The following is a 26,518-nucleotide window of genomic DNA, read 5'->3' on the forward strand; positions in this document are numbered from 1 at the left end:
ATGTAACCTCTGAAGGGCATGTATGAATTACAATGCTCTCTCTCCATAAGGATAGTACAGAATGGTTGATAGTCCATGCATCGAGCTATACAAAGAAGAATAGCTAAGCATCTGAATTAACTGATTAACCATTATATCTTGCCATCACAGAGCTTTCCCGCAAATCCCGTGGGGCATCTGCATTTTAAGCAGTCTTTGTCAGGAGTGCCTCCATTCTGACATTGGAGTCGACAGTCTATACACCAATATCAAATTTTTTGCCTGGTTATGTGATGAAACTGTGGACAACCTTGACATTGATCTCCTGCCCACGAATTGTTGCAGGTGCAATCGCACTCCCAGTTGTGATGGCCTCCATTAGCACATTGCTTTCTGCACTCTGTGTGAAGAACAGATCCCATTTTATGCATAAGAATTTGGGTGTGAGTTGTGTTGTGCATTCGTGTGTGAATGAGTTAGTGATTGTACAAACTGTATTACCGCACAGATCACAGGATAGTCTGCACGACTGCATCACACTCTTGTAGTATGTGTTGCTTTTGCCACAGTACCCCAACTTTGCAAAGATTGGACAGTTAGGTTGTCCGTCTCTGCATTCCTCTAACATGCATAACTGTCACATGACTATTGGCGGTTACTGAGCACTCTTGGTTGATACCTGTGCAGTAAACCCCTCCAGAGCCTTCTTTGCATTTGCAGTGACTACAAGTTGGATCTGGTGTCCCATCGTTTTCGCACAGTAAAGGTGAACAAGCTGAAAATTGAAGGGAAATATTGTGTAATCATAATGAGTGGTTGAATGGCACACACTTTGACATAAGTCTCCTTCCCACGGCTTTGGACACACGCACTCACACCTGTGAAATAGAAAGATTACACTCATGGTAGCTGGGCCCAGACATCTTCAGAAGTGTGGAATAGCTATTTCTCTAACCTGTAATTTACTGATCCTCCATTTTGACATGCAGGTGGTGTATTGCATGGCTTTCCTGCACAGCAATGTGCCTTAATCAAATGTGCTGGAGTGGAAGTTTTCTTGTTTACAACTGCATAAAGTCTGTCCTGCACTTGTTCTTGTTGTTCTTGTAGTAGTAGTAGTAGTAGTAGTTGTTGTTGTTGTTGTTGGTGTTGGTGTGTGTGTGTGTGTGTGTTTGTATATATGTATATAATCACATTATGTATGTATGCATATTTGCATGTCAAACTTGATTTATTTTACTAGCTAAATGATAAGAGAAAGGAACAGAGTTTAATTGTACAGCTTGTTCTTTCTATTTGTCATGTCAGTCTGTTCATTGTCTATTGTTCTGTCTGTCTATCTTTCTTTTGTCAGTTTTTCATCATGTATGCTGCTTTACAGCTAGCTAATCACATTACTTTCACAGTTGTACATTCTGAGTGCCAATTCAATGTCTTCTTGGGTCAAATAACCGTTTGACCCCACGTCTGGCAATTTTGTAGCCTTGGACAAGATTGTTGGTTTTCCATTTTTAGAGAAAACATATCCATCGTAGTGCATTAGTGAGTTTGCATTATAAGGCACGCCTCTGTCATCCATTAGCTTTAGCCGGTATGTCTGGAAATTGTAATGCATGCCATCTTGGATGTTGTCGGTGAGTATGTCGATGAAATCATCACGTTCTGGTCGATTCTGCTCATGATACCATCCCAAGGCGTGTCCCAGCTCATGAGTAACAAGGGCAGATGAAGAGCAGCCTTTACCCAGAGACATATGTTGAATTCCTCCTTGCAGGCCCACGTGCGAGTAACACCTAAAAGCATACCAGCATTTTTGTGATGCAGCATTTTTGCCATAATTCACTATTTCCACTGAAGTACAATTATTAAGTGAAATTCAATTATTCTACTTAAGCAGAAGTATTTCCACTGAAGTGGAATTCATTTCTACTGAAGTAGAAATCAGCACTTTTACTGAAGTACAAATGCATTTTACTTGCAACGTACTGGTTTCATTTCATTTGAATTGAATTGTGAGAAATAAATTCTCCTTCAGTGGAAATTGACTACTGAATTCTACAGAAGTGGAATTGGTTTCTACCTCAGTAAACATTTTGATTGAATTAAACTGATTTCTACCTAAGTGCCAATGAATTCTACTTAATTTAAGTAGAAATGATTTCTACTCAAAAATTGAAATGAATTGAACCCTTTCAATAGCATTGTGATATTTAGCACTACTGGAACACATTTAATAGTTAGTGATGGTAGTTTGTCAGGTGACAATATATTGTCCCAGTGAGTTATCTAGATGAGGCGCGAAAGAGATTTCTTTTCTCTGCACCTATTCTTTTTTCCTTAAAGTCTGCGAGTGAAATTTTATTGCTATAAAGTGAAATTTTATAGGCAGGTAAGACATAGCAATGCCCTGGGGCAAGCCTTCATAACAGTACCTAAGGTTCTGACTTAAGTGGAAATGAATGAAAACCTCACAATAGCAAGGTGATATTTAACACCACTGCTGTGGAACACTGGTAATTAAAGTTGTATGCCTGGTGTTAGTGGGTAACACTCCCAACTGAGTTTGTCTACTCAAACGCCCTAGATATACAGTACATATTTGTTGTAACCCTTTCATGGAAGTAAACATGCAAACTTCCTAGTTAGACTACAAAATTTAATGTAAGCTTGGTAGTCGTTGTTTAGCAATTGTATCAAGACAAAATGTAGTTGTGCAACCTGAATTAGTAGCCTGAATACACTCAGAAACTAAGTAGAATTCATTTTTACTCTGAAATTCATTACCAGACTTCAGGAATCAGCTGCCTTCAGTAGAATTCAGTGATCTCTTTATTTCTGCTTAATTAATTAATTAACTTTAGCACAATTCAATTCAACTGAAGGAGAAATGGATTTCTACTTCAGTAGAAGTGCTGGACTTTCACTTCACTGGAAATGAATTCTGAGAAAATCAAATAAATGTAGGTATAGAATTGAATTTTACTGAAGTAGAATTATTTCTAGCAAAGTATGGCATAAATGGTGCATCATACAAAATAACTCAAATAATTGGGTAGCTTGTGTGTGTGTGTGTGTGTGTGTGTGTGTGTGTGTGTGTGTGTGTGTGTGTGTGTGTGTGTGTGTGTGTGTGTGTGTGTGTGTGTGTGTGTGTGTGTGTGTGTGTGTGTGTGTGTGTGTGTGTGTGTGTGTGTGTGTGTGTGTGTGTGTGTGTGTGTGTGTGTGTGTGTGTGTTCATCCTCAGGAACTCGGTTTCGTGAGAGTGAGTGTACGGTCTGCACAACCGGGCTTTCACTGAAGTCTCTTCGTGTGCAAAACTTCTCTCTTTCTTGCAGCAATGTTAACAGAAATGAATCATTGCATAGGAGATCGAGGTGTGTCTGTACCATATCGTATGGATGGCAAATTTTACAACATTCGGAGATTTATGGCAAAAACCAAGACATCAATTACAAAGTTTCGTGAGTTACTATATGCAGATGACTGTGCTCTTGTAGCACACTCTACTGAAGAAATGCAACACACAGTTGCCTGCTTCAACAATGCTGCTGTCAGCTTTGGCTTACAAATTAATATAAAAAAGACAGTTTGTTTCAACCTGCTCCAGGAGCAGAAACAACAGCTGATGATATCTTTGTTTCTGGAGAAGCATTACAGAAAGTATCTACATTTTCTTATCTTGGTAGTGTCATCTCTGATGATTGCACCATAAATAATGACGTTGCTACACGCTTGCAAAAAGCAAACAGATTATATGGTGCACTTCAAAAGAGGCTGTGGAGTCAAAGAGGTATCAAAGTAAAAACTAAAATCAAAGTATACAAGGCAGTCGTTCTTACAACTCTTTTATATGGGTCACAATCATGGACGCTTTACCGGAGAAACATTAAAAGAACTTGAAAAATTCCATCTTGGTAGTCTGCGTCGTATCTTGTGAATTCATTGGAGTGAAAGAGTGTCAAATAGTGAGGTTCTGAAACGATCTGGTATGACAGGGATTGAATGTATGATAACAAAGCAACAACTGCAATGGGTCGGTCATGTCACAAGAATGAATGACAGAAGGCTACGAAAGCAAGTGATCTATGGACAGTTGTTAAATGCCAAGAGAAGAACTGGTGGCCGAAAACTTAGATATAAAAACATGCTGCGTCATCATCTGCAGAATGTGGGCATCAATCAGGACAATTGGGAGTCACTGGCGTCTGATCGTTTGGTTTGGAGGAAGAAAGTGTCATCTGGTCTGAAGAAGTTTGAGGATGAGAGAATGAAAAAATTAGAAGAACGACGACATATACACTAGCAAATGGCTCAAGGAGTAATTACAAGTCAATATGTGTGTGCCATCTGTCTTCACGATTGTTATTCTCATATTGGTCTCTATGCACATGAACAAGCACACAAGCGGTGGTTGAATTCTAATCAGTAGAGAAGTCGTGAACTCGTACACCAGTAGCGGACAATGAATGAATGAATGAATGAATGAATGTGTGTGTGTGTGTGTGTGTGTGTGTGTGTGTGTGTGTGTGTGTGTGTGTTGTGTGTGTGTGCGCGCGTGGGTGAGTCTGTCTATATATAGTGGTTGCTTTTAGTAAGCTATATGTTTGATCTGGCTACTGGTTTGATGTAGTAGAAAATATCTTCCCCCAGCAAAAGTTTCTCCAGGACTAAATTGTTTGGTGTTAGGGTTAGAGATCATTGTTCTAAAGCGGACAAAATTTCTTAGGAAATTTAATGGGGGACACTTTTCCAGGGTGTCTACTTCCCCTGACATCTGTTGTGTTTACTCGTGGGCCGAAAAGCTTTCTAAGCAGTAATTATCATTTACAAAATACTTTTGTCATACATTAGTCTCAGCCAGTCCGCGTGTGACAGATTGCTCTGTCTAATCAGGTGGGAGTTATCGAAAGGTCGTCGTAGCAATATTATTGCTTACCCGTTTCCGGGAAAGATATGTACCAAGTTCTCATGCTCGTCGAGATCGACTTCTTGGAATTTCAAGCACGTCCAACTTGTCCAGTGTTTTATAGCCAGAGTAAGTCCCACTCGTGCTGCGATGCCTATTATAGAATAGAAGCACAGCAATGAGAATGATCATCACAACAAGTCGTATAGACGTCTCTAGTAATTTAATGGCGCGCACACTCTTACTGAGTGACGGATCGATATGGTAAATGAGCGTTTTGTTCGGCCAGAGATAAACATTGAAAGTTGCTTTGCGTTTTGAGCGGTTGCCACTGCTGTCGTTTACTGAAGTTTCTGCGCCGCTGTCACTAGTGTGGTGAGGCCCGTCTCGGAGCTCTCTGCAGACTTCGGTTGAAAGCAGCATGTCATCTTCGAGTAGGACTTCGCCTGTCGGAGACGAACAAATCTAGACAAATACAGCTAGATGATCGACCTGCGGAGTTTAGTGCGAATCTAGTCCGTACGTCGACTTCATCTTGAAATGAGACAGTGAGATTTAGGGATAGGATTGCGATCAGACCTAGAAGAAGTGATCGATACATTGGTGTACAGTACTGTGAGATCGTTCTGATCTTCGAATGAGACTAAAATCGTATGATGAGTTGGTAGAATAAACTCAGCCGTCGTTAGGTGTGATGTGGGCGCCGTTTAATTAGGCTGATCGTTAGTTGGTAACTTGGTGTAATGCTAGTGCCGTGAGTTGAACCATAGTGGCTGTGGAGCGGGTATATAGTCGTGTATACACGCGCTAATTCGAGACATCTGGTTTTGACTCAGGCTGTCATGGTCGAAGCTGATCTTTCTGCGTTTGTTCGTGGTTTCGAAACGGTTGAGTGACAAAACGGTGCGTACGGTCACCTAAGGAGGATTCGGCTCCTCTTGCAGGTGTGGCCTAGAGCAGGTAACAGGGGGGATCCAGATGCGGTACTGCAGCAGGGCACAGTCACCGTTTTAGTGTACACTGCTGTGCATAATTCTAGTGATAATTTCGCTAGTTATACCGACGTCTACTATGCTACAGTCTTGTTTTCATTAATCAACCCGAGGCGTGCGTGCGCTAGGGTTATACAGTATATAATACCGCTGTAGACTAACATTGTCCATAGTATCAGAACAAGAAAACAGCGACTCCTAATAATAGCTTTCATCATCCCATTACTAAGAGGGCGGGTAAGGTGTTTTGAGTGGCTTAAATCTTCAATCTCCGAAGTTGCGTCGCACTGCAGGTCTAGCTGCTTGGGGGTGTACTGTACATGCCAAGTGCCGCCACCTTGAGTCTGAATGCCAGTGGGTCCTAATGTTACGGTACGGCTCAAGTAACGCATTCATATATGGTACAACTGAGTTGCAGTTCAACGGTAAAATATTGAAGACTAAAGTACGAGGAAAATTAGCTTCTGATCTCTACTATCTAGAGATCACTAACTCTCTATCTATACGACAATTCATTCACGTACACACGGTGTCTCACCTTGTACTGATACGAATTCGGTATATGTGTATAGCAGAGGTATCGACTGCGAGCAGACGGTCACGGCCTTACACTTGCACGATTTGCGCACGCTTAGTTATTGCATTGTTCGTTTTGTCTCCGCATTGCTGTGTTTCATTATCATTCTCGTTGCACGTACATTTCAACCGAATCGGTATCACAATAATCGACTTCATATGTACAGTACAAGGACGTCATTGGTGCACACTATATATGTCCAAAAATATTGGTCACTGCTTAACTTAGCTAACATGTACAATCGGTGGCATGGAGTTCTACACCGACGACACTGCGTCAACGGTTTTGGCAACGCTAATGTTGGACATAGACACACTGCCGACCGTCTCCCTCGACATCGTTGAGTCTCGGATGAATGTACCAAGAATGTCTGTTAGGGTATCATTTGTTGACCGTCGCGTATAAGATCGCGCACCACGACGATTAGCGGTAGCCGACGAGGAATAACTGTCAGTTGCAGATGCCACGTCTCCATGCCTGTAATAGTCCAGTCCTATCAATACAACAGCTTCCCAGTTGTACAATTGTCGACAGATGAGCAGTGCATTATTACCTTTGAGTTCCACTTCTTTCGATACACGAAGCATATTAAACCCGTACAATGTACCGAAGATTATGCCACTGATTGCAGCCGTCCACAACACAATGGTGACAAGTCCGCAAAAGTTCCAACCGAGAAGCAGCATCGACTTTCTGTTCCAGTGATGGAACAACCCTTGAGTCGAGTCGAAAAACGGTACGGCTATGACACCCAGACAACCACCACCCAGATGCACTGCAGAAGACGAATACGATTAGAGTAGATGTTTCGGATCATCGTATACGAGTATATCTGTGTTAGTCCAGCATACAACTGCGGTATTTCAACAAGACCGCCACACCTTACTTTCTTTATTCAAGCCACATGCACGTGGTGCTTTGAATTGTAGAAAGCAAAAAATTAGTATACGGTATCGTTTTGAGTCAGGGAATTCATGCAGTGGCGTAGCGAGGCATCTATCTAGGGAGCAATGCTCCCCAACGTTTGCTGCCCTGAAGTGTATTACATCTCTACTACCCAAGTTGGGAGCCTGTCTTGTAGTTATAGTTGTCGCGATACCGCGAGATCGCATATTTTGGTACACGATTTTATTAGTATTTTACAACTGCTCAGAGTAGCAGTTCTACCCGCGTGGTTTTGTTAAGTGCTCAAAAGATGTCGTAAGAGAAGTGAGGCTGTGACCGTACCACACTGAAGAGACTGTTAATCAAACACTGCCGTATCTAATTTAAACGGGCTATATGGGTTTTGGTAGTAGTTGATGCACTAACTACTGTTGCATAATACATCCACAGTGAAAGATCAATCAAGGCTGTAGGTCTCCTTTAACGAGTAAGAAATTAGATTATATTGTATAGCTTTGCCCCTCGAACCTCTTTGGGCAAGGCTACGCCACTGATACATCGTTCATGATACAACAGTCTATATACTTATCGGTGCGGTAAATCTTACCTGCTACAGCATCGACTGGATCGTCTACTCTGGCCTTGACTACCAAACGGACGACAATGATATAGACTAGTCCAGCGACGGCGCCGATTATGACGGCTGCATAGGGATGAACGACGTCAGATCCAGCGCAAATGGCTACCTGCACACGAAAGCCACATTACCGAATCTATTCTAGACGTAGAATCAATTAACTCACCAATCCCGTTAGACATCCATTCATTGCAGACCACAGACTCCACTGTCTCTTCTGCGAACGGTCGATAATTTTCTTAGCTATAACTGCTCCAAGGCCGCCAGCGCTACCGGACATAGTAACCGAAAAGACAATCTTTCCTGCAATCGCTTCAAATTCTTCGTCAGCTAACAAACTCATGGCAGCCGTCAGGTTGAACGAGATGAAACCAAAAAATAATATAAACAATCCCAACGCCGACATCTGCGCAAATTATACAAACGCAACGCTTTAGCTAAGACCATACAGTTTGGTCTTGATGCATGGTCGTAAGAAACCTAGTTACCGTAATAGTATGCGGGTGAATCGGTACAGGCATTCCGCTCTCGTCAAAACGACCAAAACGAGGACCGACAATTGCTGCTCCCATAAATGCTGCAGTACCACCAACGACATGAACCGCACTGCTGCCAGCGAAGTCCTAAGTACACCAATTTATCTAACGTTAGATGAATTATTCACAACTGCTAGCGAATTCGTTGCGAGAACCTTGTAAACTGCTGATACTTGGTTATTTTCAACGCCTTTAGCTAACCAGCCATCGGGTGACCAAGCCCAGTGAGCTACAACCGGTTGTAGAAACCCTTAAAGACAAGCACGCGACTTGCAGTATGCGCGGTTGGTCTCATAGACTGTACCAGTACCGGTACAGTGTACACAATATCTTTACCAAATACACATAGTACAGTACCTGTACATAGTGCGCTGAACATAATGTAGCTAGCCACCTCGGTTCTTTCTGCCATTGCTCCGCTCACGATGGTGACGGAGGTAACAGAGTAGACAAATAGAACGAACCAGTAGTGAATGTGGTCGTTGCAGCCAATGAGAAAGAAACAGTCAGAGCCAATAAATTCGTTTCCGGTGCCAGTAAAGGCGAACCCGAAAGCCCAGAAGGCGACGCATCCAACACACGTGTCAAGAAGGTTCTTGAACAAGATATTGGTTGTGTTTTTCGACCGTACACTGCCCGCTTCAAGGAAGGCAAAGCCCGCTTGCATAACTAGATATATCGGCAATAGAAAGTTCAAGACAGACACAAAACAGTAGAAGACTTGCGTACTCACAAAAGACTATACTTGCGGCCAGAAGTACGTAGGCTGTGTCGAAGTTACGATTCAGTAACAGCAACTGCTCACTCAACAATTCCCACGATTCTGTGCTGTTTGACATTTCTATTAAGTGCGTATACAGCTGCTCTGTCTGTAGGGAAGTCAACCGAGATGGCACACCGTTTCATGCACGATTGCAACTGGCAACCGACAGGATGTTCTTCTGCCTGCTCTGCGTCATCTCGCTGACGCGGAACGACACAAAGACGTGACGTTTGTGTAAATTGTCGAACACCTTGAGGCGACCCATCACAGCAGGACGAGAAAGCTGTGAACGACGCTGTGCTGTTGACAGGACGCGACGTGTTCTTAGTGCCTGGCGCCATGATGTAAAATTTTTGGTAAAATGACTGAGTCAGCGCCATTATTCAAAGCCGGGTCTGGTCTTGCGTGAGATCACACTCTAAGAATATATTGCAACGGTACGTTCTTACCAGCTTTATACACCCACTACCTTCTACCTATTAGCTAAAATGTGAACTGTTGGGTGCATCTAGTCAGAGTCACTTTTTTCTCTTCGTATTTCCTCTATCTCATCTTCCAGTGATTTCACTCTTTGAACAAGTTGTTCATAACATAGTCCCAACTGTTTGCAGCAGGTTCTCAGCTAGCAACAAAGAGCCATTACAGTCACACACACACACACACACACACACACACACACACACACACACACACACACACACACACACACACACACACATACACACACACACGCAACGTTTGATTTCCTCCTGACCTCTGAAATTGTAGTTGTTGTATTTGGCTGATCACACCCGCTGAGACATTCTTCTGAATCTATGTTTGATGTAGGCCCTCCTTCAGTACCAGTGCCAAGTACATAGCTGTAACAAAAAGTAGTGCAAGTCACGTCTACTTATAATAGAATTTCATACTCAAACTGCACGTTTTGACTTGATCCGGATCAAGACAGTATAAATCTCTACAATATACGTAGACAAATAGATTAATTAATTAATTAATCAATTAATTAGTCGAAAGACTTTGAATGCAAACCTGAATTTATCCATTTCCCTGGTGGTACTTGTATACAATCGACCAACTACGGATGCGCAGCTGCAGCATTTCAATTTCTTGAAGAACCTGCCACAACAACTAGGTCACGTGACTGACGTTCAATTTACGGCAGTCTAACGATAGTTTCTCAGGGCAAGCTTCTGCCAGATCCGACACTTGAATAAAGGATGACACAACTGTGGAACATAAATTTGAAGCGAGTGGTTATAGCTAATCAGGCATATGAAAGCGCGCGCTAGCGCTATGAACGCGGTTGACTTGCCATCGAGACATATGAAGCTAGGATCTGTTGAGGCCAACACAAACCAACACGAATCTCCCAAAATAACGTGACAAGTCTTGCACTGAATAACAAACGCTGGCGATTGGTAAAGCGCCATTGCGCATGCGTTAACTCAACAGGTCACATCTCTTTGAGTGACAGTTATTTTTAATTTAATTAATTAAAGGCAATTAATTAGCTAACAAAAATCTTTAGCTACCAAAGCTCTAAACGGTTTTGATCTTTAGCAGGCTTTGTATACAGTCCTGTGGCTACTTCGCGCGCTCTGGTCTGGAAGTTCGAAGCTTCAGCTCCAGGTCTTACGCCTCGGAAACCTTACATTATTGCGCGAGCTCACCATGCTAAGTCGAGTGCTACAATACCGTTGTCATTCGTTGCTACTTCTTCGTTCAATTACAGTCTCCAAGCACTATGGTGACAAGTGGAAAGAAATAGAGGCAACAGTTAGCTCTCTAAGATCCGATTTGGTAGCAACGGCTGCTCTTCCTCTCAACAGAAAGTAAGGAAACCAAACTACGTATACGTCAACAATCACACTGTACTAAAATTTGTAACCTAACAATCTTGCATGGGGAAAGGAAAACGTACGAACTGTTTATGGACAAGAAAGTGTGCTTGAACGGAGCTGTTCTGTCGAAAAAGTCCAAGAAAGTTATTAATTTATTGATATCAAATACTAAAATGTCAAATTTACCGTTTTGCTATTCTTCGCTCTAGGTGAAAGACGGTGATGTTCTTGAAGTGCACGAAACCATTGGCAGTCGTGCCAGAGTAAGTTTGGTTCGAGTTGTGGAAATTCAGGATCAAACTACCAAAGGAAAGTGGCGAGTTGTACTTGCTCGGAAAGTTTGTGAAGACTACATCTCAGAGTAATACACAATTAATTAATTAATGTATGCAAATTATAAATAAAAGTTACTAAACATGTATGCAACAATATCATATCTAGTGACTATATACAGTCCCTGTCACTAAACTACAAACAGTTGCAAAATATACAAAACAACAATGTGGTAAAGAAGTTACAAATTGTCTGTGTTCCTAGAATAACTTAATACTAGTACACGTGATTTCTGTCTCGATTCTATCATCTTCTGGGTCTAATCTATTTGAATACCAATTATAAGTCACCACAGAGTTGCTGCCTTACTTGATTGGCAAATTCCTGTTGCAGACATATCATATCACATATGGTAGACATCATGCACAAACGGATGGTTTACTGACCATGCAAATGGTAGAATTAGGTATCACAATTACTGATTCTAGACAGTCATCCTAAACATTGAAACATAGGTTATGAAGTCTCTCTTGAAGGCTAAGGAACACATTATGTCTAACCTGGAAGAAACGTATGCCAGTGGGATCAATTCTGACAGCTTTGTCTTGCTCACTTGACAGATCAGACAAGCGAACAGTTTTACCAATTAAACTGTTATTGTCTATTGCCCAATCCTGGTCTGCATTATCACGACCCAGTAGCAAAAGAAATCTACAAAATGATGAAAACATGTCCCGAATCAAAACTAACTTTCATTCTTAAACTAACTCTGTTGTAAGAACAAGTAGAGTTCGAGGATCAAGTTGGCAGTCAACAACATAATTCCCATGACAAAATGGTTCTTTGAGAGACTGGAAACACAGACAGTCAACAGTCAGTGGTGCAACACAACATGGTCACACAGCAAATACCTTGATTACGAATTGAAGCTCAGCTTGATGCACTGAATATGGTTGCAATGCCTTCACAGAAATAACTAAAATCGAAAACATTCACATAACAGAACTACAACTCACTTCTCCTGGGATGATGCAACGTGGTCGTCTGATGGGTTTAGGTTCGACTGTTTCAGCTCTGAGATAGAACAGCAAGCCAGGCATTAAAGTTTATATTAACAAAGTATTAGTTTCTTTTACCCTCTAATTGTGCGTAGACTGATAGCTGCCATGTCCACCAAGCCTCCAACTGGCCTTGTCACCATCCCCACAAGACCTTTCCCAAGACCCTTAATGAGACCAGTAGCACCTTTTCTTTTGGCCCCTATGTCACAAATGTTATCAGTATGTGATAAGGAAAAAGTGAATATTAGAGAACCTTGCACTGGTTGCCGAACTAGTCCTGTCACACCGTCAAACACACCCTGAAAAGCAAACAATCATATGTGACCATGTGGCAGACATACAAGTACAAGTCTGTACCATTGCCAATGCTTGACCACCCATTTTAAGACCATGTTTGACTGATCCAGAAAGATTTTTCATTTGAGTCTGACGCTTCTAAACCAACAGATATTATTATTGCGATTAGATATTCAATCAACTTGGCACAAAAGGCTCACTTGTTGGAACTTCTTGTCAAATGTCAGAGAAGCCATTCTGTGACCTATTGAGGTAGCTGTCTTGCTCACCATTGAAGCAGTCCTATCTGCAGGTACATTATGCTGATTCATGTTGCCGCTGCACATCTGTAGTCGATTGCATTACCTGAAACATGCCCTAGAACTGATCGCACACCCAAGACTAGATCATCCTTGACGCTGCCATCTTCTCTGACATCATACTGACCAAATGGCAAAACGATTAGGAGAGACGAAACAACAATTATTGTCACATGCTTGTTATTACCATAGAAATATCAGCAAGTGGTCCAGAAAAGGATGTCATGTCTTGGACAATACCTCGCAGTGAGGAAGTGCCTACAATGTCAAGGCCCAGGATTGCTTTGTAAGCTTTTGACAAGGCCTAAGAAGACATTTATTTAGTCAGTTAATGTTTATAAAGATCTGACTAATGGTGGTACCTGATGTTGGTAATGGGATAATATCAGAGACCAGCATTCATCTGTGTCCATTGTTACTCCTATTCTTTGCAGTGAATCCAACCTACAATGACAACAGTTATTATTTTCAGTGTTCATAAGCACCCAATCAGATATTATGAGTACAACAGATCAACGCCTTCGAATGAGGGTAGTGAGAAGCCTAGTGACCCAATGAACAGCTGCAGCTTGTCCAGTTTGCTTGTATCTTCTTTATGATGAGAGTCTGCCATCCGAAGAGACAAGTTCAACTTTACCTAGACAAATCACCACAAGCTCTGAATGTTGTGCTACATCTTGATTATGAAATCTGCATGTAAATATGCCAACATACTTCTGCAGGATCAATGTGAAGATATTCTACTAAACTTTTCCGCACTGACGTTCCTTCAAAGATAACATCCTGCCACTTTAATTGCTGTATAGACTCCAGATCACAACTAATTTCGTTCATCTAATAAAAGAAAACCTTCAGTTTGTATACCAAATCTTATCTCAGTGGTATACTTCAGTTCTGTTTTCTTGTGTGCCGGGTTGGAGAGCTCTCCAGACAGCATATATAAATCGCAAGTCCAGTGATACTTCAAGTGGTGCAATACTTGCTCTCATTCTATCAGAGTACGTTGTTATTATTGCATGATGTTATGGTACGTGCCAAAGCAAACTTTACTTGTACTGCACAGGACAACTAGAGTTAATTTGTTGGCTCATCCATGCAACCTCAAAACTAGTCTCAACTAAGACAACACACCAGTGAGATTCAAGAAGACTTATTAATCATCAACAGCACTCACCAGGTGTCATCACTGAAGGCAATCTCAATTCTGATACAGCAACCGGGTATTCTGCGTCATCCATTTGATTATCCACCTATCACAAGTACTCCATACATACACGTATCTATGGAATACATGCTTGGATGCAACGTATCTAACCTGGACTCTTCCGATTTTGAAATGGTTCACAGATCGAGTTTGAGACAGAGCCCAGCGGTACCAGAATCCAGGGTTGTATGTTCTTCTTAGCTTGCCTGCATATGGTTTTACCATCTCTGGCATTTCACCATCAAACAATACCTACATAGTTGACACTCACTTTCACTACCATGTGACCGATTCTAGTAGTCTACACTTACCTCAACCTGCTGTTTCTTGTGTGATGATAAACTGTCATCTTGTTGGTGCAGCTTTTCATATTGTTCTTCAACTGAGTTTGAGAGTTGGACATTGAGTGGTTGCCACTCAGTATCAACATTGTTTTCACCTTGACGGCAAATTTCCCAATTTGCAGTGCTGGAGTATCATAATCAAAATGCAAACTATCATTACATATGGGACACTGCTGGAATAAAAGTCAATAGCACATTTGTTTGTTATCTGGAAAATGCTTTAATTTTATCATCTTTAGAAATTACACAAAATTGCTGTGTCTACCAAGTAGAGTAGTAAAATGTAGACAGTACAATAGCAATAGCAGTATCATGTATGTAGTGTCTTCTAGGTTTAGCAAGTGTTATGCCAGCTAGACCTGTATTGTACTGTATTACATTATTGTACATTTGTTACAATGTAGATTACTGTGAGCAAAGGGCATACCCAAACGTGCTGATGTGTGCAATCTCCCGAGGCTGCCTGTCAATGATTGAGACAGACACTCCACTGAATGACACAAACAGGTCTGTATATGCTTTGTCTAACTGCTCCACCTGACAATATATGACACAGTAAGTCACAATGGACATGAAGACACTTACAAAATCATACTTGAGTAGCTTTCTTGACAATCTTTGGATCAACAGTAAACACTATAGCTCGCTGACTTCCATCTAAGAAGTTGACCCAATGACCAACAGAATGCACAGCTTGTAACCGTTTTCGTCGTCGAAACAAATCCGTCTCATCACGGCCACGAGATGTTTCATCGTCAACTGAACTATCTTGATCATAAACTGATGAATCTTGATCTTCTTCAGACTCAGAAGTGATAGTTGGAAGAAGTGGTGTGACAGTTGCCAGTACTTGCCTAGCAGCTACAAATGTACTTCGTCGTACTGGAATCACAAATTCGCCTTTGCCATCCTGGATTACAACAATTGCAATAATCAACAGACGAATAATTCCAGCTTGACGACCCAGTATGGTCGAATGACGTACAATGCAGTATAGCTTTCTCTTCTCTTCCTTTGAACCAGCCAGTCTCCAGCAAATGTACTTGGGCTTAAGAGGTTCGTCCCAAGTGTACATTATAGACTTTTCAGGCTGAAGTATGTGTGTCTGACCAGAGTCACTAAAGTCACAGCAGTACTTAAATCGGACATTTAAATAAGGAAATGTGAATTACAGTAGACCCTTGCCAATTTAACTATTTAGTCCATGGCCTTGTCTACATGGGATTACAAAGAGGTTATAATAATAAAATTGACTTAGAGATATTGATAGGCCTTTGCTGTTGTAGGGCACATCAAATCATCAATGGCGGGTAATTCGAAAGAGGAACGAATGCGTATGAAAGTCAATGATTTCAATCACTCCTAAATCTGGGATTGCAACATGATTTGATATTTCAAACAAATTTAAGTATCCGTGTTATTTGAGAGTAGTCTGGCACAAAGTGTGTTTAGATCAGAAGGGTCTACTGTGCAAGCACATACGCTTGATGGAATTCAATAGAAGCACTGCTTAGGAAATTATCAAGACGAATGGGAGCTGCTCCTGCATAGTATGGCCCAAGGACTATAATTCTTCCAACACCTTCTTCTTGTATATTGACACTAATGGTGGTGACCTAAAGCAGCAAAACAAATCACAACAATAGCCAACAGCAAATGCTGAGAAGTTTGACCGGTTTGGTCAAAGACTCGTGAAGGAGAAGAAGAAACGAAGTGGCCTCATTGAAATCAAATGGCCATGATAGGATGTCAGATCCGAGAAGTTGGAGCTGCATCTGTTTTGTTTTAGTTGGCCAGAAAGGCAGACACTACATTGATGCAGAAGACATATAAATCACATTGTAACAAGTGAATATAATGATATTGCATAACCTCTGTTGGCTTCAACACAAATGAAGTATTTCGTGGAGGTGATAAACATTGTAATGTGTACTGCATATCAAAAGTCAGCATGTGATAACCATGTGTACAAAGAAGTTGAACGTACGTACAGTACCTGCGATTTGTTGTGAACGACATACCGAGGAGTCAACGTGACTATCTTTGTTAATGAGGTGTATGACATCTCAATTGTCACGTAGACCTACAGAACAAGTTTGGCAAGAAACCATCATAGAACAGGATGAATGACACCATCACAGAACAGAATGAGTTCTAACATCATATACGGTATCATCGTGTTCACAAGACACTGCATCTACATTACCAACAGCCTTGACGGCAAAATAAGAACTCCAAGAAGTGGCATTGTGCAACATAAACTTCAACTACAGAAGGAATGCATGTACGTCATACTAGGTCTTGACAGCACAACAGCACATGTTATAAATACCTTGTGCTCAACCATGCGTCTAAAGCTTAGTAATAACACACCTTCATCACTTTCAATCGACCTTTGGTGGAATCCTCCTTTCCCCTGAATATAGATAGGTTCATGTACATGTACATATCACATCCAGGCAATCAAATCACCTTAAAGATTAGAGGTAATGTCGTCTTGTTGATGATCCAATAGCAGCAGTAAACTGTGAGTCGAACACCCATTTCTTTCACAACATGAACTCCAAGATGCTGTACATTTGATAGTATAGTAACAATAATATAGCAGTAAAAGTACTGCAGACATGACCAACCAGTGTTTTTCGTTTTCCAGTATCCGATACAGATGCAACCTTAAATGAAATGTTTTCACTGCTGGATGTGTCACTACTGAACTCAAAGGCTCCAACCCACTCCCCGCGGTTTTGATACCCAAGAATCTGTACATTAATTAATTGCAGGTTCTTACATAAAATTACCTTCACTATTAGTGCATAAAATTGGCCCTGACCTTAACTTGTACTGTGTGCACACCAGAGACTCTATGAAATTGCACCAAATGTTTATCTTTGCCTTTGGCAATGTTCTGGTATTTACCATATTCATCCTATGTGAACCACATATATATGTCAACATAGATTTGAACAAGTGAATCACTGATGAAACTAGTACCTCTAAACGAAACAAAATGTCAATTGGTAACAGATTTGCAATGACAACAGGTGGGTGGATGTGTAAAATAGTAGTGGAAGATGTCTTTCTTCCAAACCCGAATTGACAAAGAGATGTTTTCCAAGAGACCTTTGAAGAAAACATGGGTCTTCATGGCATATTACAAGACTAAGTTAATAGGATATCTACATACTTGGACAATGATTGGAGCTAAATCTCCTTCTTCTGATTCAAATTTTAGAAATCTGCTTGCCTGCTTTGATTCAGGAACCCACATGAGAGCTTCAGCTCCTTTCCTAATTCAAACAGTAAACATATGTCATGACACAAGGACACAAATACTTTCACTTGTATCCTGATGGCTTGAGAAAAATTTTTCCTTTGTAAGCTACATGAATAGGAACTGACAAGATTTCACCAGAATTAGCAGTCAGGGAGTGTGTGTAGCCGTCTGCGCTGTCATCTGGCATCTGATACAAAATCTCAATTTTGTCTGAGAGATGATTTTCAATCTATAGCAAATAGATTGGTTCCACTAGTCTCAATTCAGTAATGTCACTCTCAATTACCTGCAAAGGAGATCTGATTTGGACAGTTTTCTTGTGTGGCTTGCACACCACTTCGCAGACTGCAAACCTCTGGTCATTTTCCTAAACAGCAGTATAACTTTCACAATGAAGAAAAACAATATTGTACAGTTACACAGCTAACGTCAGCATTTCCCACTGGCAGAAGAGTAGAGCATGTCTTGTTCAAAGGAACATTTGACATTCTTTCAGCATTTTCAAACTGCATAAAAATCCAGACAAATTATTGACAAATGGCTACTATGTTTAACATCAATGTAGCACCTACCTGTAGAGAAAACAACTGCTTAATGTCAAGAACCTGGTGTATATTATGACTTCGAGGAGAGGCAGGTGCTGAGAACTGAAACAAGGATGGACTAGTTTCTTGCATTGTTGAATCTTCAAGATAGTCATCGTCTAAGACATCTTCTTCAAACACATCACCTACTCCTTGAAAAGGATCACAATCTTGGTCTGTTTCATCTTCAGAGTGCAATACATCATTTAAGTTCTCCAAACTTGGATAGGTATCACCTGCAGTAAATATCATGTCACTGCTAGGACAAACTATATTGGTTGGTGTCCCTGATTTGTGCTTCTGTAACTCAGGGTCACATAATTTCTCACTTGACTCAGTTTGACTTGATTCTCCAGGTGTGACCCAGGTAGAGTCTGACACTTGTTTACTCGGTTCTAATGAAATGCCAGTATCAGAAAGCACACAATTACCCAGTTCACTGTTTTGATCAGGTTGTACTTCATTTTTCAGCTGTGGTTCATCAATGTCATCAACAATCTCAGAGTCCTCATCATCACTTGAACCATGAACAACCTCTTGTGGTTCAACTCGTTGCAAAGGAAAGTGATCATACTGACCAACTGGATTGTTGGCTGTTGTTGGTGTTAAAGTAATTCTTCCATTTGTATGGCTGTAGAGCAGTGCAAGACATGAGTTTGACTCCACAGCAAACTTTGAGTTTTCTGAACCACTCTCTAACAAACCCTCTTCAGGTATCACTGATGTTTTAAGCCCAGATGAATTTTCAATTTGGATAAGGATTTCATCTACAGAAGGGTGAAACAATGACTGTCTATTAGGATGGCTATTATCATTGTACCAAGCATCAAATGCAGTAGTCAGAGTTGTAATACTTGCACTAGATGCGACCAAATGAACAGGTTCTGTAGACGTGAGAATAATGCAGGTGCATATAACACTTCCAGGTATTGTTAGTTCACTACCACTAGATAATGGGCCATCAGTATCATCTGAACTAAGCTGATCATCAGTAATGATCATTGAGGAGCGGCTGCTTGACCGACGGGGAGCAAGATTGATTCTTGTCAAGACACTACTGCCCAAGCTTGAGTGTGACGATGAATGGTTACTCATGCTATATAATGAGTCTCTCCTTGTTGCTGAAGTTCCCGCCAGACTGACTTCACTCCCAGAGAGACTGAGAGCTTCCTGGATAAGTTCATCCTCACCCTTGACATCTGTCTTAAAGACAGCTGGTTGGTTCAGCAACTGAATGAGATGAAAAGACATTTTCCACTTCCGGTATTCACCATTTTCATCTTCAGTTGGTTCTATAAGAGGCTCCCAAGCATCTGTACTTAAATTATAATATGAAGCTTGAAGATGAATGTCAGCACCAGCCGTTGGAAAGTGTGACCAGTTCAGTAGTTCAGCATTAACAGCAGCAGAAAAAACAACCACAGGACGATACAAATCTGTGTGTTTAACTTGAATTGTGACAGAAATATTTTCTGCATCAACAACAAGTTGCTGGTCTTTGCTGCTCTCTGCAATAGAAGTGTTTTGCTCAAACTCTTGTGAATTCCATCGGTCAAGGTTGACCTTTTGAGGAACCAGTAGGTCCTCCCCACCTTCAGATGAAATGTCAGCAATAACTTCACCTTGGTTTGTGTTCTTCTGGTAGGATTTCAAGAGACTGTTCATCGTTTCCAGCACAGAATGATAAAGAGTGACATCAATTTGGAATAGCCGAAGCAGCATAGACTCTTCAGCAGTAGTAAAATTACCTTCAATTTCAGCTTTGCATGGTCGTAACACCTGAACTCTGGATTCTGCTGGTTTAATCAAGACACAAGAAACCATCTCCAGGTCCTGAATACTGGCAGCAATGTGTGTTTTTCCTGCTTCCTTGAATGCTTCCAAGGTCAACTTATCCCATAGAATGACAAGAGCTGGACAATCTTTGTCTTTTGCTCTCTCGGGTACTGTCAGTTGAGCCAGTTTACAATTTATGTGCAATGACAATTTCCATGGTGTGGCTGATGTTTGACTGGGTGGCACAGGTGAGACTGATCGTGAAAGCAATGGACCATCAACATTATTGCTTATCACATCATCTTCTGGAATTGTTTGTATGTCAGGGGAACGTGCAGTGCCTCCTGGTGCTGTGACTATATGAGCAGCAACTCCATGAAAACTGCGATTAACATGTTTTCTGACACTACTCCAGCGACTCTTTCTTTCTGGAACAATACAGTTTTCATCAGTTGTGTTTGGTACAGCATCTGTTGCTTGTTCCTCTACTGATGTCAGTTGGCTTGCTACTTTTCGAATACTTTGAGCAAAACGTCTTCCAAAGTGACCCCTATGTTGTGTACTGGTTTCTGCAGCATTAACCTTAGCTTCTCCCAATTCAGATGTTCTCATTCTTGGCATACCATCAATCACAGTCTCCTCTGTTTCATCCATATCATCTTCTAAGAACTGCTGCAATCGTAAAAGAAATTTTACACACAAACAGATGCGTGGTCTGTCAAACTCAACAGCAACACTTCGATCACTGTTTGGCTCTGCTTCATACTTTATTGTGAGAGAAGGAACTAATGGATTTGTCTCAGATGGGATCCCCTTGCCATGACTCAGAATCTGTTTTATAGCTCCTGGTCTATTTGGCCGAGTATCATGCACTGAAACGTCTAATGCGGATGCAGTCAGTTTCTGAGCGCCATCTGCTAACATGACTCCATTAAGGTGGATGCTTGATATCTTGAAACAAGCAAACGGGTTGCCATAGTTCTGGTTGGTTGCCAAACGTAAAGGCAGCTGGTCACTGTTAGTGTATAGAACTAGCTTCATATTTTTAACAGACAATCGTAGCTTGACAGTGGGACGCACACTGCCCATATCTGTCATGTCTCTGTGCACTTCATCTCTTTCTTCATATTGAGTAGAACTAAACGATTGCCCCAAATTCCTTTCATATGTTGTGATGACTGCATGATAGTCAAGCTCATTTAACAAGACACAAAGGCTTGGTATCTCACCCCACACATGAACAAGTGGTATAGATTCATCTTGATATGCAACTGACAAATTGCGAGTCATGTCAATCCCCAACTTGAGCTGCTTCAACAGCACTCTGTTCACTCTATGTTGGCCATCTTTGATCTGCCTGACCAAACCAAACTCTTCAAACTGTAGTCGATAATGCTCAACCTGAACTCCCGACCCAACAGGTTTCTCTTGTGCAAACATGGCTGATGACAAAGAAGTAAGACGAGCTGAGTGATAATCAGTCAAAGAATTTCTGATGTGGAATGTTCCCAAGTTCAACAACAAGGCATTACGTGACCTAGAACTTTCTGGAATATGAAGCAATGGAGCACTTACAGTGATCCTGACTTCAATGGATGATCCCGACTGCTGTAGTTCAGTGACTGTTTTCTGCGCTGATTTGGCCACTGTCTCTGTTGTCTTAGCAAGCTGTGCCCAAGCATTGGTAAAACTGCGAGCAAACAAGTTCACTCGATTAAAGAAATAATGCAGATAGATTATTTTAAGTCGACCAAAGTTTGCTGTCAAAGCATTGCTAAACATCTCCTGTGATGATGCTTTTCCATTCCCGAGTCGCAATTGTATATCAAAAACAATATCATCTGTCTGATCCAAAGACAGTATGTTTTTGTAGAGGACACTGCGATGTTTACTTATTATTTCAAGGCCTTGAAGTTTTGCCTCAATGACTGTCGATGACTCACTGACAGACATTTTTACACCAAGATCATGTATATTTACAACAGCAAAACACCTCTTGTTCTCAACTACTAGCACCTTCAAGCTCTCCAATTGGACTTTGACATGCCAACTGTCTGATCCATCAGCCTCTAGGTCCAGAAGACTTTGGTTAGAATCAGAAACTATTACTGCATTGCTCTCTGTAGAGCTTTCGACTGAAAGTGAGTCTTGAATGTGGGGTTCACAAGCATCACCTATACGCTCTAGTACAGCTCTGATTTCAAAAAAAGCATCTTGATCTGCTTGAATTTGTAAATTATTTAGTGCGACAAATAAAATCCATTCCCATTCTCCCCAATGAGGAGCCTTAGTGAAGTAAAATGATTTCTTGTCCATCCAGGCTACATCAATAATAATCAGCTCTTCACAACTGCTGCTTAGAAGTAACTTAAGATGGCCTTGTCCATCTGGCCGCTTTTTGTCACTGATAGTAGCCTCGCTTAATTTCAACTGAGCTTGCCAGCTGTCCTTACGAAAATCAGCTTTAAAACACAGATGACGGCAATCAATGGAGAGATGATCTTGCAATGAACCGTTTCTTTCTACTTGACGTAAATCAATTTGTAGCTGATCCAGTCTTAAGTCAAAGTGAATGAAAGACTGTCCTACAAAGGTGGATGGGTTGACTGGTTGTTTATCTGGTGAATCAAATCTATCGGGAAAATCGAATCCATCTGGAAAGTCGTCTTCAGCAGAGTAAAATGAGAGCGCGTCATCAGCAGAAAAGACTTCTGAAGAAGAGTTTGCAGTGACTTCCACAATGGCCAGAACATCATCTTGAGTATATGTACAAGATTGTTTATAACTGGCTTGAGGACTCAGCTCTGGTAGTCTTCTTTGACTTAGTCGCTCAGTTTGACCAAAACGTAAAGAATTAAACACTTTGAGTAATGTTCCTAGCTGCTTGTCTGACACAAGAATCTTCAAAGATGGCATTACTGACTTTATTTGCAGTTTGGGAAGAAGGGGATTGTGACTCTGTATTGATTGCAAAACAGTGATATTCAATTCTGTGGGAACAAGGACATCTATCGGAGAGCACTTGAGGGACAGAGCCTTTTTCCAATCGTCGTCATGGTCAACAACTAAAACTCGAATATTTGCAACCCGGATGTCATATTGAACAAATGCACTGTCCATCAACAATGAATCATATAAATGGGCTTGAACACTTTCCCTACGATCAAACCTCTGCCTCACCGAGAGATGACCAAAATCTATGACAATAGACGATCTCATACTTGCTGCTTCGTTGAATTCAGGAATAATAAAACAAGGTGAGCTCAGATTCAAATCAAGAAGAACTACTTTTCGATTTTCAAGAGAGTACATAAGGTTTTCAGTTGCCTGACGACGAAACTCTTCCAGTTTCTGCTCAGCAAACTTCAACAACACGTCGACATAGTTGGGATCTTCTACAGTTAGAAAGTTGCCAACTTCAATAAAAGTTGGTGGATCCAGTTTCACTTCAACTGGACAAAGATATGCTTTGACTGAAAAATCAGCAGCACGTTCAAGTGGGTTGGTTTCAAACTCCAACTGAAATAACTTGTTTGTTTGTCCGACAAGATTATGCACCGAGTACTGGTCTTTAAGTACATGAATAAGTCGAGGCTGGAGAATGTCAGTAGGTTTACCCCAGAGCGAAATTCTGGTTACTTCAGCTAATACTTTAATAGCTTCTGCTGATGGCCTTTGTTCAAACAGCATCTCAAAATCATGCAGAACTACTGCTCCAATGTTTCCTTGTTGGCCTGACAACAAGAGCCTTAACTTGCACACCACAAGCCTAACCACAGTCTTTACATATTCTTTGGGTTTAAGACTTGAGACTCTATAGCTGCTATATCCAATGCTGCTGTAAAATCTTTCCTTCTCATCAGGAGGCATTTTGTCCAAGAAATCAGCAATACCACTGCCTCGATGATCTGAAGTTGATGGCATAACAACAGTAGAGTCATCATCATAACCAAGCCAAGCCGACACTTTGTTGATAGCCCAGCCGAAATAGCCACTGCCACCTTGCTCTGAGTGAGCATCATTAGGTGGTGGAATCTAAACCATATATTTCAGTTAACAGTGAGTCAAAGCAGCAAAAAATTTATGTTTCTACCCTTTGATCTGCTTCAGCTCTTGCTACACAGATGGCAACAGCACTAAGGTTTGTTTCCAGAAACTAACCCAAAACGCAATACAGTGAAATGACACACTTATAACTACCTTTAAGATCAGCATGTACTTATATCATTTGACAATTATTAATTCTTGGTTTTGTGGGCAATTTGGAAAATATTGTTTGCAAGTTTCATGACATTTCAAATTCTAAAACTGGTGTAAGTATTTGTAATTGCAATTTTAAAAATAAAACCGCCTTTTCCTGTTAATTGTATTTTAATTTCAACTGTTTAAGTACTTTAATCAAATATGCATAAATCTCTAAATTTGCCTATTTTCTGAATTTGTAAATTGATGACATCATAAGAATTTAATACAGCCTTAGCTAAAATATGCAAACTGGTCAGTTTTCTTATGCCGTGTCCACACTATACCAGAATTGGATCGCGAAACAACCTTTCGGGATCACATGACTGATGATCAATGCGTATGTGTGGGTTCTTTGCTTGTGGAAAGTGTTGATACAGTGATGTAAGGCACTTAAAATTGAGCGAAACAAAGAAGAGTGAGGGAGGGTTAGATGTTCGGATTACACTCATAGCACACGTGAAGGTAATGCCTACTATTTTCTAACTGGATTCAACAGATCGCGATCCGATGTGGATCAAATCCACCTCCCGATGTGGGTTAGATTTATCCTGATTTATCGCGATCCAGATTCCAGTGTGGACAGGCCTTTAATCTATAGATCAAGCTGGCAACAATATTGTGCCTTAGCCAAACTACATGGTAACAACAACAAAAGTTATCCTATGTCTAGATGATGGTAAGCCTAAGGTGACATTTCACTGCAAAGTTGACTAGCTGAATACTGCCATTCATACCTTTAGTTTACGTATAACATTTGGCGGTAAATTAGGCTGCTTCAACTTCTGCTCAAAACAACTTAAATATTCTTTGAACCAAAGCCTAAACACAAGATCGTATGCAGCTAAGTACAACAATTGAGACAGTTGGCTTATTATACCAGTGCTGCAGCATCTTGTCTAAATACCATCTGGATGGCTTGATTTGTACTTCAATCACACCATTGATGGCATACTGCCACCTGTGTAGTGGAAATGAGCTCAATACAACTCAAGTCAGCAGTACATCTTATGACTTGATCATACCATTGTCTCACCACATTGCAAGGGCTAGGAGGAGACAGTTTGGTTTTCGGTTGATATTTTCTGTAAGGACTGTTTCTATCCATCATATCCCACATGTTATAGAGTTTGATCATATCACGAAACTGTAGGAAAGACAGTTCTTGTCATGTTCAAAGATCATCCATCAAATGTCATGCACCTGAAGACTAGAGAGTTCCACAGTTAGATCATCCAGCTGAATAGCAGCTGACATCTTAGGGACACTTGTGCCCAGATCAGATCCGTAATTAATTTTCAATTTGGCTTCAGCAGAAACTGGCTTCAAAACTGTAAAATAAAATCATTCAACACACATACAACCACAAGCAAACACTCAACAACAACTAACGGTAAGAATTCGAATCAACAGATGTAGCAGTACGAGCAATGTGATCTTTGAGGTACTGCAGAATGACATCATGAGATACTAAGTTGTTCCAGCTGCATAGATAAGCTAACCACTACCTGCCATGTAAGTTCATTTTTCGACCCGACTCCTGTATTCCAATAGAGCGCAAGTGAGTTAAGATACAACTTCTGAACACATCAAGTAGTAAGTAATCAAACCACATCATACTATCACAATCACAAATGTGCACCTTTCCGACACAGTCAGTTTCACACTGAGACGGATTATCAGTCTAACACGTTTTAGTAATATAATTGACAACCAAACACATCATACAATGATGATGCATGAGTGTACATACCTCCATGATAATGCTATCCAAGCTAAATCCAAGAACAAACGGAGACCTCGGGACAGAAACCTGTAGAGTGCAAGGACCAATATTTGTGATACAGAGAAGTAGTATTGCATCTCCTTACAATGTCCCTGTACACTATGTGAATGTCTTCAACTTTCACCTACACAAGGTGATGGTCTTCATCACGAACCGAGTCACATTTAATCAAATTCATCGCAAACCTTGAGATGCTGCATGGCGTATGTCAAGAGGGAGTCCCAAAGTGAGTTTTCGTGATCGCCATTCAAGCCTACAATAG

The 26,518-nt window shown here is 40.9% G+C and overlaps 4 protein-coding genes and 2 long non-coding RNA genes across 7 annotated transcripts; 1 reads left to right on the forward strand and 5 right to left on the reverse strand.

Annotated features, from left to right (window-relative positions):
- Positions 1-152: 152 nt before the first annotated feature.
- On the reverse strand, positions 153-602 carry LOC134186417 (uncharacterized). The gene is made up of 3 exons (XR_009970963.1): positions 481-602; positions 290-379; positions 153-235 (listed from the first exon to the last, which is right to left on the reverse strand). It is a non-coding gene; the product is annotated as an uncharacterized LOC134186417 (long non-coding RNA).
- Positions 603-673: 71 nt separating this feature from the next.
- Positions 674-1,117, reverse strand: LOC134186326 (uncharacterized). The gene is made up of 3 exons (XR_009970954.1): positions 935-1,117; positions 811-857; positions 674-754 (listed from the first exon to the last, which is right to left on the reverse strand). It is a non-coding gene; the product is annotated as an uncharacterized LOC134186326 (long non-coding RNA).
- Positions 1,118-6,582: 5,465 nt separating this feature from the next.
- On the reverse strand, positions 6,583-10,710 carry LOC134186746 (putative ammonium transporter 1). 2 transcript variants are annotated; one of them, XM_062654783.1, is made up of 12 exons: positions 10,444-10,710; positions 10,305-10,391; positions 10,195-10,230; positions 10,027-10,132; positions 9,243-9,894; positions 8,867-9,178; positions 8,665-8,759; positions 8,462-8,596; positions 8,140-8,379; positions 7,944-8,082; positions 7,005-7,226; positions 6,583-6,944 (listed from the first exon to the last, which is right to left on the reverse strand). In XM_062654783.1, exons 5-12 carry the CDS (start codon positions 9,346-9,348, stop codon positions 6,709-6,711), a joined length of 1,485 nt encoding a protein of 494 aa, XP_062510767.1. In that variant the 5' UTR covers positions 9,349-9,894; positions 10,027-10,132; positions 10,195-10,230; positions 10,305-10,391; positions 10,444-10,710; the 3' UTR covers positions 6,583-6,708. The 2 variants fall into 2 exon arrangements, with proteins under 2 accessions (XP_062510767.1, XP_062510768.1); XM_062654784.1 differs by having other exon boundaries at positions 10,305-10,710.
- A 235-nt stretch (positions 10,711-10,945) lies between these two features.
- LOC134187350 (uncharacterized) lies at positions 10,946-11,497 on the forward strand. Its single transcript, XM_062655468.1, has 3 exons — positions 10,946-11,107; positions 11,187-11,259; positions 11,326-11,497. The coding sequence occupies exons 1-3, from the start codon at positions 10,947-10,949 to the stop codon at positions 11,479-11,481; spliced, it is 390 nt and encodes a 129-aa protein (XP_062511452.1). The 5' UTR covers position 10,946; the 3' UTR covers positions 11,482-11,497.
- A 106-nt stretch (positions 11,498-11,603) lies between these two features.
- LOC134187191 (intermembrane lipid transfer protein VPS13C-like) lies at positions 11,604-24,443 on the reverse strand. The gene is made up of 40 exons (XM_062655308.1): positions 24,429-24,443; positions 24,322-24,384; positions 18,441-24,263; positions 18,297-18,374; positions 18,155-18,235; positions 17,934-18,097; positions 17,779-17,881; positions 17,586-17,714; positions 17,425-17,520; positions 17,228-17,353; positions 17,067-17,165; positions 16,927-17,010; positions 16,754-16,861; positions 16,591-16,677; positions 16,467-16,526; positions 16,268-16,402; positions 16,077-16,210; positions 15,580-15,712; positions 15,190-15,504; positions 15,022-15,131; positions 14,562-14,718; positions 14,362-14,502; positions 14,221-14,296; positions 14,097-14,163; positions 13,934-14,036; positions 13,761-13,880; positions 13,553-13,683; positions 13,409-13,490; positions 13,234-13,350; positions 13,093-13,168; positions 12,948-13,033; positions 12,808-12,885; positions 12,704-12,749; positions 12,526-12,649; positions 12,406-12,463; positions 12,301-12,351; positions 12,158-12,240; positions 11,950-12,100; positions 11,836-11,886; positions 11,604-11,773 (listed from the first exon to the last, which is right to left on the reverse strand). Exons 1-40 carry the CDS (start codon positions 24,441-24,443, stop codon positions 11,729-11,731), a joined length of 9,786 nt encoding a protein of 3,261 aa, XP_062511292.1. The 3' UTR covers positions 11,604-11,728.
- A 663-nt stretch (positions 24,444-25,106) lies between these two features.
- On the reverse strand, positions 25,107-26,504 carry LOC134187349 (intermembrane lipid transfer protein VPS13C-like). Its single transcript, XM_062655467.1, has 10 exons — positions 26,442-26,504; positions 26,342-26,380; positions 26,224-26,283; positions 26,113-26,154; positions 25,979-26,050; positions 25,863-25,917; positions 25,674-25,801; positions 25,496-25,617; positions 25,351-25,431; positions 25,107-25,292 (listed from the first exon to the last, which is right to left on the reverse strand). Exons 1-10 carry the CDS (start codon positions 26,454-26,456, stop codon positions 25,202-25,204), a joined length of 705 nt encoding a protein of 234 aa, XP_062511451.1. The 5' UTR covers positions 26,457-26,504; the 3' UTR covers positions 25,107-25,201.
- Between the last annotated feature and the right edge of the window lie 14 nt (positions 26,505-26,518).

Source organism: Corticium candelabrum, chromosome 11 (assembly GCF_963422355.1).
Source record: "Corticium candelabrum chromosome 11, ooCorCand1.1, whole genome shotgun sequence".
NCBI lineage: Eukaryota > Metazoa > Porifera > Homoscleromorpha > Homosclerophorida > Plakinidae > Corticium > Corticium candelabrum.

Bases quoted from the DNA above. Each gene is read 5' to 3' on its own strand.
- LOC134186746 (XM_062654783.1), bottom strand. From the start codon at position 9,348: ATGTCAAACAGCACAGAATCGTGGGAATTGTTGAGTGAGCAGTTGCTG. The intron at 8,760-8,866 runs GTACTGTACTAT...CTTGTCTTTAAG, and splicing joins GTTCAGCGCACTATGTACAG to GGTTTCTACAACCGGTTGTA. The intron at 6,945-7,004 runs GTAATAATGCAC...TTGTATTGATAG, and splicing joins GAAAGAAGTGGAACTCAAAG to GACTGGACTATTACAGGCAT.
- LOC134187350 (XM_062655468.1), top strand. From the start codon at position 10,947: ATGCTAAGTCGAGTGCTACAATACCGTTGTCATTCGTTGCTACTTCTT. The intron at 11,108-11,186 runs GTAAGGAAACCA...GCATGGGGAAAG, and splicing joins GCTCTTCCTCTCAACAGAAA to GAAAACGTACGAACTGTTTA. The intron at 11,260-11,325 runs GTTATTAATTTA...TCTTCGCTCTAG, and splicing joins TGTCGAAAAAGTCCAAGAAA to GTGAAAGACGGTGATGTTCT.
- LOC134187191 (XM_062655308.1), bottom strand. The intron at 17,715-17,778 runs GTATGTAGATAT...TTTTCTTCAAAG, and splicing joins TAGCTCCAATCATTGTCCAA to GTCTCTTGGAAAACATCTCT. The intron at 13,034-13,092 runs GTAATGCAATCG...ATGTACCTGCAG, and splicing joins AGTTCTAGGGCATGTTTCAG to ATAGGACTGCTTCAATGGTG.
- LOC134187349 (XM_062655467.1), bottom strand. The intron at 26,284-26,341 runs GTAAGGAGATGC...TGCACTCTACAG, and splicing joins ACATAGTGTACAGGGACATT to GTTTCTGTCCCGAGGTCTCC. The intron at 25,432-25,495 runs GTATGATCAAGT...TCCACTACACAG, and splicing joins TGCAATGTGGTGAGACAATG to GTGGCAGTATGCCATCAATG.